The sequence below is a fragment of the Ursus arctos genome, unplaced genomic scaffold, assembly GCF_023065955.2.
Source record: "Ursus arctos isolate Adak ecotype North America unplaced genomic scaffold, UrsArc2.0 scaffold_10, whole genome shotgun sequence".
Classification (NCBI taxonomy): Eukaryota; Metazoa; Chordata; class Mammalia; order Carnivora; family Ursidae; genus Ursus; species Ursus arctos.
The window spans coordinates 35,411,956-35,426,793 of record NW_026622764.1 but is presented as its reverse complement, the minus strand read 5'-3'; the positions used below and the strand labels follow the sequence as shown (position 1 = coordinate 35,426,793).

At 32.2% G+C, this 14,838-nt stretch overlaps 1 protein-coding gene across 2 annotated transcripts in view; it reads right to left on the bottom strand.

Annotated features, from left to right (window-relative positions):
- Positions 1-14,838, bottom strand: part of KLHL1 (kelch like family member 1) — a 340,926-nt gene that overhangs the window by 99,947 nt on the left and 226,141 nt on the right. For both annotated transcript variants that reach the window (XM_026493388.4, XM_026493389.4), the window contains one exon: positions 11,359-11,545. In XM_026493388.4, coding sequence (XP_026349173.2) covers positions 11,359-11,545 — 187 coding nt within the window. The remainder of the gene's footprint in view (positions 1-11,358; positions 11,546-14,838) is intronic.

The following is a 14,838-nucleotide window of genomic DNA, read 5'->3' as shown; positions in this document are numbered from 1 at the left end:
TGTACAACTATACTCTTATATAACACAGATACTGGGGATTTCTGAGGCGTCCACATTTTCACTTCTCCCATCTCTTGCTTACTCGAGAGAAATTGAAATTGGCATCACCCTAGTCATTGAAATTATTATCTCCGTCTCTCAGCAGGTATGGTTGGATTCCTTGAGTAATATGTGTAGTTAATATGACTCCAGTGTAACAGCATGAATTAAATGTGCCTATCCTCTTTGGTATTCATTCATGCATTTTACTCTTGCTATTAAATCACCTCTTGGTGGATATATCCTTATGTGTATAGGTCATTATCTACAAATGTACATTTGTATTTCTAAACCACTTAATGCTGCGTGGTCTTAAAAGAATTCCTCAAAAGTCAGACATCAAGACTACCTGAGTGTGAAACAGAACTAACATAAAATTCTTCAAAAGCTTTGACACTGAGTAAAAATACATTGTATAATTCTGGTATATCTAATAATATTTCATATTCATAAAAAATGCCAAAAAGCCCAGGTTGCACATGTGAAATGTTATTATTAGTAGAACACAAACCATGAAAAAGCAAATAGGTTTGGGCATAGTGAAAACAGCACTTTTTGTGATTTATTCAGTCACATATTTATGTGGTTTTCAAGAAGAAAACATTTTCAGCGATGTTTTACACACATATTTTTTTGCAAATCATGTGTCCTATAATATCAGCTTATGTATCTCTTAAACATAAATGTGCAGAGACTACAAAAATATTGCACATGGCTGCTGACAGCAGCTTTACTTGTCAGAGTTAACACTGAGAAGATTCCAGGTGCCCATTGATAGGAAAATGGATAAACAATTATTATTAAACAATTAAAAAGAATGAACTATTGGTATATACGACTTCCTGGATGACTCAGCAAAATATTATACTGTTTGACAGGAGCCTTAAAGAGTATGAAATATGTGACTACATTCATATGAAGTTCAAGAATAGGCCAAACGAACTTAAAGTGAAAAAAATGTTGAGTGGTTCTCTTTGGAGATGTGGAGGCTGGGGACTAATTAAAAAGGGATATGAGGGAACTTTCTGGGGTAATGGTAATGTTCTGTATCTTGTTAGGGGTTCGAATTATATAGGTATATGTATTTGGCAGAACTCATTAAAGGATACACAAGATTTATGCATTTTACTATATGCTAATTTTACCTAAAAGCTCTAAAATATATTGAAATCTAGTTAATAATAAGCATGCCAGTGTTTTTAGGATAAAGTATATCTATGCCTACCACTTTGCATTAAAAACTTTGATAGATGAGCTTAATATTAACTATAAATTGGCTGAGTATATAGATGCTTACTTTATGATTCTTTTAACTTCTATAAGCTCAAAAATTTTATAAAATTTTGGGAAAATAAAATAATTAAAAACATGTTTTCAATATCACTGGATTGGTATAATAAAAGTGGTAAGCACAAAATGCTAAGATATTACAAAAGATGAACAAGACGCAGCTAAGGGGTGGGCGGATAGTGAAGTCAGGTTAGACAAACGAAGGAAGGGGTGATAAAAGGAGTAAGACACTGAAGCAAAAGGCAACGTACATGTATGGACCATACTGCAATTAGTGTAAAGCTTCAAACCTGAGAAAATGAGTTGTGAAATTTGATAAAGATTAGAGGTATCCTATCAAGACATTTTTCATGGAGAGAAAATAGGAAAAACCTGCTGGCTAAATTTGAAATGGTAGACAGTGAAGGATAAATACACTGATAAAGAATGGGCTCTACCTGGGGCATGGGGGACTTATGAAGGTTTTTATTATTGTTATCATCATCATCATCATCATTGTTATTTTGCATTTTAGTGATAATGCTACAAGTCAGGATAAACTGATTTGCCAGTAGTGAGCTGGAGAGACTGGAGGTAGGGAGATCATTATGTAGCTTATTTATGTGTTAAGAAAAAATAATTTCATCTGAGAAATACATGCGTTACCCCAGATCTGGAGGCATAGGGTGATAAAGCTTCAACCAATGTAGTGGAAATGCTGATGTAAATCAGGCAGGCCCTGATAACTGATTAACTATGAAAGGCAGAGCAATTCTGGTAACAGACGTTTGAAGCCACGTTAGATGGAAATATTGCTGATAGTGTATATTCTAGACAAGATATTAATGATTTTTTATAGTAGGGATATAATGACCTTGTTTGAATTGTAGAGCTTTCATTTAATAAATATACCATATACTTCACAGTCATAGAAAAGCAGGATTTTTACATTTCCTATCTAAAAGTTACTTTATTCACATGGATAATTTGTTCTTTGAAGAAATAATGTAGAATAAAAGTTAAATTAAAAAGAGTATTTTTGAACACTTGTAAATAAGAAACTTTTATTTTAAAAACAATATATGAGGGGCACCTGGGTGGCTCAGTTAGTTAAGTGTCTGCGTTTAGCTCAGGTCATGATCTCTGGGTTCTGGGGTGAAGTCCTGCATCAGGCTCTCTGCTCAGCAGGAAGCCTGCTTCTCTCTCTCTCTCTGTTGCTCCCCCTGCTTGTGAGCTCTCTCTCTTTGTCAAATAAATAAAATCTTAAAAAATACAAACAATATACGAATGTGAACCTTATAAGTTTGTTTTCATATATGTAGGTTTTCTGGAGATTGAGCAAATACATGTTTTTGTTTTTTAAAAATACTAATTTAATAGTTCTCCATACCTATCCTTAGAATAAAATTTAAAATACAGTCTGAATTCTTATGAAATGTCTGTGATATTACATTTTGGAGATATGTTATTGAAATGTAAAGCTTATGAGAAATTAATCAAATAGAGAATTTTAAATTAAGGGGAAATAGTTAAAATATTTATAATTCTGTGCACATAAAAACTAATTTACAAAACATGAAAGAGAAATAAATATAATAGAGAATATTTTATTTTTTCAATTGCCCACTTTCTTATATTCCTAATGTATTCTCCAGAGACCTAGTCCTAAAAGTCAGTAAAATCCTAAAGAATATATTAAGAATTAAAAGTATCAGACTTTTATACTGGCATTTTGAAAAGTCACTTTCAGCACAACTCATCATTAATAGGTTAAATGTGGGCAAAAGGGTAGAAGAAATAACACAGATTTCAGAATTAAACAGATCTCTGTATTTAAACTCTACCTTGACATACTTAGTGAAAGGGAGAAATTAAGAATGTTTATCAACCTTTGTCAAAATCAAATGATCAAGAATATACTGTCAACATAAGTTTGTGTACAAAGTAAATGAAATTTTGTATACAGCGGTGCTTAGAATTAGGTATTGAAAATACATCATTGATGAAGTTATTTTATCATTCCTAAATGTTCAGTTGCTGAGGACAGATAAAGATTCACAATATTTTCTTCTGCTTGAAGGGTCATATTAGGAAAATTATTCAGGTAATAGCAATCTTCTATTTACAGTCTGTTTTTCAGATCTTCAAATAATTATAAATAAAGGAGAATTTCAAATGACTACAAAGATTATATTGATAAATGTTACACTTAAAACTTAATGCTTCATATTTATGTATGTATGAAATTTGTTCATTTTGGACTTCTACTAATATCAGTTAAATAAGTTGTAATTTAAATATGGCAAATATTAACTGAAAGCCTAGTAGAAGTAACAATGTACCTGAAGTTAGAAATGTAAAGTTCCTGGGGTGTCTGGATGGCTTAGTCCATTAAGCGTCAAACTCTTGATTTCGGCTCAGGTCATGATCTCAGCGTAGTGAGATCAAGCCCTGTGTTGGGCTCCATGCTGGGTGTGGAGCCTGCTTAAGATTCTCTGTCTCTATCTCCCTCTGCCCTTCTCCCCTCCCCCCACTCTAAAAAAAAAAATTTCCTCTCTCAAGTTTGCTTATAAACCAGGAAAGGGAGTTAATCTATTACATTAGAATAAATAAGCTCACAAATTTATACTTGAATATTTGCTCTGAATATTTGCTAATGATCCTTCAGAACCAAGACAAGTATCAATTTCTAATTAAGCTCGGGCATGAGTTTGAATTACATTTTCTATCAGAAGAATGTGCGGGGATTTGATCAAATTGTTAGTGAGTCATCATCTACACTGTATCAGAGCTGTTCTAATTTATCACGTGATCTAATTTAATACTTTGAGTTAGAATTATAATCTCTATTTTAGAGATTTTAAAGATATTTCAATAGTATTACCAAATTTGTGAATACTCACAAATTATTTAACCACGGATATGTTGATGATCTACTTTATAAATACATGAAAGGGAGGAAAAAGTCAGGTTGCCAGTAGTTTAATTCTAAACAAAATACGTTCAAAAAGCGTAGGACAGGGGCGCCTGGGTGGCACAGCGGTTAAGCGTCTGCCTTTGGCTCAGGGCGTGATCCCAGCGTTCTGAGATTGAGCCCCACGTCAGGCTCCTCTGCTGGGAGCCTGCTTCTTCCTCTCCCACTCCGCCTGCTGTGTTCCCTCTCTCGCTGGCTGTCTCTGTCAAATAAATAAATAAAATCTTTAAAAAAAAAGGGGGGGTAGGACATAAAACTGGTGAAATAAGCTATGGAGAAAAGTTCTAAATGGAAAAGAAAAAGGAAGCTTCTGTTTATTGGAGAACAGAAGACATGCAGACATGCCCTCTAGTTATAACACCAATACACCTGGGCAAATTACAACAATAACACTATTTTTTTGCATTGCTAGATTTAAATGAAAGTGAGAAAAAAACTACAAGGGCGCAACCAAGTAGCTGAAAAAACAGTGAAGTAAAACCTGGGAGAGAGCTAACTGAATACAAAAGTCAGCACTTTCCTGGGGCAGGTGTCCACGCCTGTGATGGGATCTGAAGCACCTTCCCTGGGCTTCATATAAGGCGGGAAAGTGAACCAGAGACTTCGCAGGAAGTCTGGAGCTTTGAAGGGGGCTGACAGGGCTCATGTCAGTGGTGCCCTTTGTTCTTGGTTGAAGCTAACTCACCCTCGCCGGACAAAAGCATCCCCAGATTAGGTCCCCAAAGCCCCACAGACTGAATGAAATTAACTACGACTTGAAAACAATATTACCCAACACCAAAAGAATCAAACTAACAAAATGAGACTTGTCAGAAACAACAGACAACAGGCTTCCACCCTCAAACTTTAGATGTTGAAATTACTCATTACAGGATATAAATTAAACATGTAAAACATTTAAGTAAATAATAGATGAAATTTAAAAATAAGTAAGATGAGAACATACAGGATTATTTTATAAATCTCAAACAAAAGAGAGAACTTTAAGAAATGGGAATTGTTGAAATTGCAAATCCACAGGGGCTTCTGCTTATAACTGTGATGCTGATTCACAAGCAGCGTGAGGCTGAGAGCCCTGGGAATATTCTTTGGCTCAGGCTTCTTGGGAGTCTCCTGGCACTGGGAAGACACTAACCACAGTTCTAGACAATCAACGCCCTTAGGACCTTAGACTCAAAAAAGAGAGTGGCAAGGCATTGTTGTTTCTCTTCTCTGTGCATTTCCTGAGGTCTAGACAAATCTGATGGGAGGCAGAAATGCAGGCAGAAGATAGAAGCTGAATGCTGAAGATGAGATAGAATACATCCTTCTGAAAATACAAGGGTATTCAGGGCCCACCATGGAGGAATGGCTCTTATATAAAGATTGGAAAGAAACCAGGAGTAGAGCAGCTCCCACAAATATTGCATCTTGGTCTCAAATCATCCAGTCCTGATTTGAGAGAAGGGTTTTCCTCTTACTCAAGTGTCTGCCAAAAGGAAAGTAGATTCTCTTTGAGAGACAACTGAATGTTATCCACAATCGCCATATATTTTCATATACAAGATACATCATTCTTCCAGGAATTGCCAAGTAATGCTATGCTACCTATTAGATATTTACAGCAAATTTGTAAATTATTAGTATTATTCCTCTTAAAGAAAATGAAAGGATCATACCATAAACTGTTTCTACTGGACTTTCTACTATATGGTATAGGCAATTAGCTCAAGACACCGAAATAAAATTTATAATAATTAGAAAAGAAGGAACTAATATGTCATTCTATAGCATAATATAGATGATTTCATACATAAAAAATTAAATAAACAAAAAAACTCAATTTCACTATTAAGAGAAATATATGGGCGCCTGGGTGGCGCAGCCATTAAGCGTCTGCCCTCCGGTCAGGGCGTGATCCCGGCGTTATGGGATCGAGCCCCACATCAGGCTCATCCGCTATGAGCCTGCTTCTTCCTCTCCCACTCCCCCTGCTTGTGTTCCCTCTCTCGCTGGCTGTCTCTGTCAAATAAATAAAATCTTAAAAAAAAAAAGAGAGAGAAATATAAATGTAATGAGAAGAACATGGGAGTTTTCATTGTATATTTCTTTCTACTATTGTTATGTCAGAAAATTTTTATAGTTTTTTTAAGGCAGAAAATTGGTTGAGAAGACATGTAAACTGGCATTATTGTATAATTTGGTGATGCTGTATTCTTATAGACTTTACAGAAAGACATTGGATCATATGTCACAATAGCTTTACGTTCCCACCCAATAATATTTCATCTAGTAATCTTTATAAAGAACCCTCAAAGGTTAGGAAAAACTCTTACTGCATGCAGATGCTAATGATGGCATTATTTACAGAAAAAAAGAATTGGATCCCACCAAGTGTTTAATAATAGGCTTAAGCTCAAAAACACTGCGGCATTTCTATGTGAATAAGAATTAGTAAGCTTCTTGATATGATGTATTTTAAAATGTTAATGAAATATAAATTTATACATATAAATAATGAATAAAAGCAACAAAAATAACAATTTAAGTAGGTTAATAAATCCACATATACTGATATATTATGCCTATCTAGGTAATCACAGAGAGACTTTATGAAGACAAATGTTAATAGGTATGTCTCTACATAAATGTAGACATATAGTTACAGCTGTACACACACACACATACATAGAAATTTGAGAAGGAAACAGACCATTCTGTTAACAATGATTGTACTTAAGTTATAAGCTGATTTTTCTTATCTATACTATTATAGATTTATCAGATTTTCAATACATGCATTAGTGGAATGAAGAATGTGATCTCCAAAAAATACTGTTTTGATCAATACAAAACCAAACTATTCCTATTTCTAAGGAATTGTCTAATAATCATTCAGTATCAGAATATAAATCCAATAATGATATTTTGATGCAAATATTTTCCATTAACTACTACCACCAAATTTTATTTCCATAGCTTACATGAATCATACATAAGTGTAAGTCAATCTAAGCACCTGAAAGTAAGTAATTAGTGTTTCACCTTTAAATCAACCTTCTAAAATATTTATGCTGATTACTGTGTGATTTGTAATAAAATCCTTACCAAAACAACAAATTGATCAATATAGTTTACTGCATTGATTTAAATCTGCATTTGATTTCAGTTGACACCATTTAAAGAAAATCGTTCTCTTATAAAAACAGCTTGGATTTATTGCCTTTTTAAAAATCATATTTAATTTTATGTCCCCTCATTTCTCAATTCAGAGTAGAACAAATATTAATACTTATAATACTGTTTTAATTGGCTTTAAAATATGCTATAAATTACTAGGTTTTTAAAGATTTATTTTTCAGCATTTTCCTGCTACAGAAGCAAATTAAATCATACTTTCTAAAACACATTACAAACTTCTATTTATGGCTTGATTCTTTTTTCTCATTTGATTCATTATTTTTGAATGTTCATATTAGCATAAAAGGCATTTACCATACACATGACATAAATAAAATGCCATTTATATGAATATCTTATACCCTTCCCTGTGTCATATCACTGTTATTTCACAGAACCCACATAGCCTCATGTCTCTAAGTTCCTACACAGTTTGGCCTTGTTCCACATGATTAGGAAGGTTAGCCCAGGTTTCTGCTGGGTCTTCTGGGAGTCCCTTTGGTACCAGACATGTTGGAATGCTGTTTCACCTCTTTACATAATGCTTCATCTCATTTAATGAATATAATTTTTACAGAAATTGATATAATGCTGAGAAAGGGTAAAGTATATTAGAGATTTTAAGTGACAGTCCTGGATTTGAATGGGCATCTCTCTGATTTCGAAGACTGCTTTCTCCACTAGGAACATCGCTAGCCTTCCAAGACCTCTGTAGTTTCAAATCAGAATTGATCCTGTAAAGTCTCTCACTGAAGCCCACTGTGTCTGTCCTCCACTAGCTACCATGCTTTCATGTCCCTACTGGCCATAATTCTCCCATAAGGGGTTTCTCTCCATTTTTTTTTCTTTCAAAGATGTCACTTTTCACTAACTGTAAACCTTCACATTTGATCTACCTGCAGTCTGGAACTTACCATCAAGACCATCCTTCCATTCCAATAATGTGCTAACCTAATTCCTAATAATTCTTTACATTTCAGCTATGAAAACAACAAGAGCAGACACTTTGTACTTCCTTTTCTAGACTAGACCAGGTTGCTCCACAGACATTATACTCATTCCACTTGCAATTCCCTTCTTGTAACGTCCATTTTATAATTATTTTGTTTATTATTTGTTTTCTCAGATTAACTTGGTAGCTCTGTGAGGTAGGGGTTATATTCACAATGTTCACCATGGTACACAGGCTCTTTAATGCAGAACCTGGCACAAAATAGATGTGCAAAAGGTCTGCATCAGTACTGAATACATATATATATTATATATATATATATTATATATATATAATATATATATATATATATATATATATATAATATATATATATATATATATGATTGTAGGAAGGGGGAGAGAGACCAGTGCTCTGAATCATGTCTATGGAAAATCTGCCAGCATTGGGTCCACAGTTTATATATCTCATTTGGTATCATCTGAATCTCAGTAATTATCTAGCTGAAGAGGAATCCCGACAAAATGTTTACATAGCCCTTTATAAGTCACAATATAACTATGTCAATAATTTTTTTAAAAAAGTGAGTGTTATATATTGTATTGTTTTTCAAATTAATCATGCCAAGGAAATTCCAATTTTTTGTTTGTAGGTTTTTCTTTTGATTATTCTCTCTCTCTTTTTAACATTTTATTCCCTTTTCCTCATTACCTTCCAAGAAAACACAATTTTAAGATAAAATCTTAACGCCCATTTAGAGATAAAAGTTAATAAGGTGTAGAAAGCACTATTAAAGCAGTAAAGGCATGACGCAAATAGGAGGGATTACCGTGAAAATGTTCTATTTGCTCTTTAAATCCCTTGAAACATTGGGCTTTTATAAGTTTCTGTTTCACTAGAAAAAATAGGTTCTCTGAGGTTTGGTATTAAGTACTACATTTTTATCTAAGTTTATGGGATATTAATATCTCATTCCGATAAGGCTAAGGACATGGTAAAATTTCCTAAAGGTTCCTTCAAATAATTTTTTCCATTGTATTGCTGATTTAATCTGGGATACCTCTTTAAAACTCCCGTATTATCACATTCTTTTAAGCCTCTACCTTACTGATACGTGTAACAATAACTAAATTGTTGGTATTACTCTATTCTAAAGTGAAAGAGACTTGGAATCCCTAAGAAAGATCAATTTTTAAATAATTTAAAGAATTTTAAAAAGACTGCTTAGAGAAATTCAAAAGCTGGCAACATTTTAACTCTGTAGACTCCATAGTCTCATATTCTTTCGTGCTACAATGATTTGAAGTCACCGGATTTAAAAATTCAAATTTAGTCAAGTCCTTTGGTTCTTTAACGCTATAGTAATTTTTGTACCTATTTTATGTTTATTATTCACTCCTAATTAGAGGCCAACCAGATTTAATAAATATTCTTCCTCCACCTCCTTCTTCTCTTCCTGGTCCTCCCCCTCCTACTCCTTCGGCCTCTTTCTTCTCTTCTTCCTCTTCTTTTTCTTTAGAAAAAAATATTATGTGCAGATTTGCAAGTGGAATTGATCTTTTATGGGCATTCTTCCTACAGAATACAGTTTCTTTAAAAACAAATTTCACTCATTTGACTTTAAAATTTGTATAAAACCACTACCCACTTATAAAATCTGAGACTTGGATGCGTGTATTTATTGAAAGCCATGGAAATCAGGGCATTTACTTTTACAGATACAATGAACCTATTTTAATGTTGAAATAAAGTTTGCATGCTTCTGTTACAAGAGATGACTATGTCATGTGACTATGTCATGTGTATGTCATTTGATATTTATTACTCTCATAAGGACAAAGTGGGCATAGGTTACTAAATTTATTTGCTTAGCTTGAAAAATTTCTTTGGAATTTTAGTACAAGTTCTATTTTTTTTATCAGATTTGTATCTGATAAAATATTTTCTGTTTCACCACTTTACAAAAAAGGGGTTTGAACCACACTTTTTGAAAACATCTGACATATTCTTTATGTAATAACATATATCATAGGATCAGCAAAAAATGGAGGGAGAGAAGGAGAGAGAGAGAGAGATTGTTGCCAACTATATATATTGTGGATTAGGACGCCTGGGTGGCTCAGTCAGTTAAAAGTTCATAGTCTGCCTTTGGCTCAGGTCATTATCTCGGGGTCCTGGGATGGAGCGCCCCCCACAAATCTCGCTCCCTGCTCAGCAGAGAGTCTGTTTCTTCCTCTCCCTCTACTTCTCCTCCTGCTTGTGCTCTCTCTCTCTCAAATAAATCTTAAAAAATATATTTTTTGTGGATAATTATATCACTTATCAGACACAAACATACGGCAGTTATATTACTTGTCTTGTGTACCACATAAGACAAGCTGAAGACAACAAGTATTTATGGAACATTTTCCATGAACTATAGAAAAGTAAGAAGAAAACCCTCAAATGTATATGTTCATCTTTTAAATGAATCATTCACTTCCTTTTGAAGGGCCACATTGGTAATCACAATTGAATTTGTAAAATGTAACTGCCATTCATGTATAGTTGTCTATGTATTTGCCTGGCTTCCATAAACGCCTCAAAAGAAACTCTCTTCATAATATTGCTCTCAGCCAGCATGTGCCTGGCATATTACATTTTCTTTGCTTAGAATTGAAATACAGTTGTCAATATATCCAACACATCATGTGGCCTGTGTTTTGTAAGTGCTTTAAATCCCCTTTTCATTTCATATGAAGTCTGGACTGTAATGCACAAGAAATAAAGGATTTAAAGATGAATAGTAAGCAGAAGCGGCAACCACAGACTGAAAATAAGAGATGTACTTTAAATTTTTCCTCTAATATTAAATCTGAATTTATAAAGCATGTGAGGTTCGTTGGTATTATACAGATTACAATATTAAGATCCAGCCGTGGTATGATACAGGGTATGTATTATATAGAGATGAAGAATTGTATACCTTTGTTGTTATCCATTCCTCCTACTGCGTACAGAGTTCCAACTGTAGATTTTCTAGGTTTAGTTCTTGGACTTTGCATTAAAGTTCTTCTTTCTGGCAATAGATGATACTTCATTGCTTCCAGAATCAGCTTTTGACACTCCAGATCATTCTTAAATAATGCATGGTTTTCTAGGTCAGCCAATATCTATGAATAAAACATAATCACTGTTAATGTTTTTATAGGAATGAGTATATGACATTAGTAGTTAAAATTAGAAGCTTAATGCCTATGATATCACCCATATATTGAAAGGGATGCAGAATGTAATAACAATTAATTACACTGACAAATAAAAATAAATATGAGTAAAATAGAAGGCTTCCATGAGAAACGGAATGGGTTTTATTTTCTATTCAATACTATTTATTGTCATTTTATTACAGTATAAAGGAATTTCTAGAAATCACTTTTTCCATTCCCTTTCCTCTTAGGAAAGCTGTTTATAAATTGAATATAGTTGCCTATGTTGGCCATAAACCTAATGAAGGAAATTAAAAATTAACCTTTAACAAATTCATTGTAACAATCTTCATAAATAGTCATATATTTATTTAAAGATATTCCAGGTATAGTTTAAAACCCTTTTAAATTAAAAAAAAATCTGTAAAAATGAAAACAATTCTCCTTATCTCTTTAAGGATGCAAGCAAAAGGAAAGTTGTATAGTTGACTAAGGTAAAGTTTCCAACAGTGAAATTAAGAACTTTTATACTAGAATTCCAGCACCTAAGGGAGTAATAGAGTAAGATCAGCTGTTTGAAGCTATAGTATGTTTATCTTTCACTACACCAGGGTTTCATCCCTCCAAATTCTTCTGTGTACATTTCTTTGAACACAACCAAAATATCTTTTATTTTCCTCCTCTGTTTCTCTTTAGGCTCTTTTTTTTTTTTTTCTGGATTCTTTCAGGATCACTTTCTCTTTCTTAATGAATGAATGTTTCACTTCAAGTGACAGTTAAATCTGTCACATAGATTTAGAAAATAGAGAAGTTGAAATTTTAATATTAATACACTGACCTTTTCTTCCACATTGATAAGAAACTTTACCACATCTGTACACAAATATGTATTGAGTGAATAAGTTAATATATGATGGCAGCATATAACTAAATAATTAATTTTAACATTTTAACCTTAATTAAGTAAATTTATTTAGCCATCGTGGTACATACATTGTTGGAGGTGACAAGAAGAACATAAAAACACGTAAGATAACATATGTAACGTGTGAGAAAGAACAATAACTCAGGCTGAATAAGGAATGTAATGTATTACAGCAACCATAATACTTTGGGATATAGAAGGGAAGATGTTCAATTAAATTCTTGGCTACATTGCACTTTTTGTATACTGAAGTCTTAGTTGCTTTCCTACCCACTTTCATTCTGAACACTAAACAAGAAAAACAAATTTTATTTTTTAATGGTATGGAATAGGATAGGAGATCTCTAATGGATTTTTTTTAAGGACTACTATTTTACTCTTTCAGTAATTAAAAATAAATACATAAATAACCACCAAAGAGAGTATCTATTTCTAAGAAGATCCTCATGGTCTTTATAAAGTAAAAGGGAAAAAAAAGTATTTTGATATGACTTTTGGTCATCTGTGTATCAAAGTAAAATTGTTCTACATCTAAGCCTTTGCCTTTCCTTGAAAGGAAAACAGTTAGCTTTTCCAGTGATAAATGTATATGGCTAAACTTGGCTCTCATCAGTTCTTCTTTTTCCTCTTCTTCTCTCCTTTTTTCACATTTTTGGAGAAATTTTGGGATTAGTTGATCATAAGAAACTGTTCTTTTATTAGGAGCACACTCTAGGATTAACTTATCCAATAAACAGTAAAATACCAAATAAAAGGGGTAAAAAGAGAAAAAAAAATTTAAAAATTGTGCTTCATTTCTATATTTTTTTTCTTGGAAAACTATAATTCATAGTCAAAAAGTTTAACTGGAAGTTTAAGTAAGGGGTTTGGTTTTAGGTAAGTAGATTCATGGCATAGATGTAAATATTTTAAAATTTTAACATATGAGTATATAGTGTCATCTACTTTAAAGGAGTTCATACACTAGTCCCAATATGTAGATGACTCTTTTAACTAATTAGAGTAGGTTAGTTTTTGCTTAAAAATACCTCTATGCTTTCTTTTTTATTTTATCACCATGTAAAAATAAGGTTAGTGCAATATTTAAATAAATACAAGATGTGGGTTTAATTTCTTATATTTTAAACTTCAAAAAATGTGCACATTAGTTATATGGCTCCAATACATTATAATTAATTTAATAAATAGTTTAGGATTACCAAAATATAAAATTGTTTAAATGAAATTTCAGTAAGTTGTACCTTTTTTATAAAAGTTCAGTCTGGTGAATTCTTGTAGTCGTACATATCAAAAAGACCAATGGTGTTGGCTTACATTATAATTTTAATTTCTTCAGAAACTTTAAGAAAATAGACTAATATTAAATTAATTTAAAAAGGTTAGTTTTTGAATACCTTCTTGATTTCTAAGAAAAGTCACATTGGTCACTGAAATATTTCTAACTTTTCCTGGTTCCTTATTTTATATATATAAAATGGACATAGATTAACAGAATGCACAACATGATAAAGCTAATGTTAAAAATATTAATTTTACTATCTACTCGACTTGCTAAATATCTATATATTTCTAAACACATAATGCAGAGCTAAAGAAGGATTTTTTTCAAATTTTTCATAAAAAATAGGTATATAAAAAGAAAATTTAAGGAATTTCATTAAAATACAGTATCAGAGGACAGTCAACCCTAAGTGCCTATCTTTGTAATACTTTCAAATAATAACTTTAAAAAGGAAATTAATTGCTGAATGTTCATAGATGTGTACATAATGAAAAATATTATAAATTACTTCAAGTATGACAAGGAAGATATATAAAACTAAAATTTGTAATTTAATTCTATAAAATAACCAAGGTATTCTGTACTTAAATATTTTTTCCTTTTATTAACAAAACATTGTGTAAAATTTCTTAATTTTGGCATACCTCTAATCATTTGACAATTTTTAAATTTTATTTATTTATTTTAAAAGAAATTGAATTTTTCAAAATCACTTTTACTTATTTTTGTGTATTTTCAAATTATTATTTATTATTGCTTATGGATACTATGACTATGTCTATATTTCATCTCCTCTGACAATACTTTTTAGCATTACTATTTCATCCCAAATTAAGACACAAATTCAGAATAATAAAATGGTTGGGCTGTCTTTTAATTTTGAACTATTTTTAGATTTCCTGCAGTAATCCAAGATTCACACTATTATTGCTCTTCCCTATAAAATGAAAAAATGTTTTTAATATTCCTCAATTTTAATGAAATCTAAACTATTGTGACAGCTCCTTTGCCACTCAAATTTAGAAAATGTATCAATGTTTCAATAGTTAT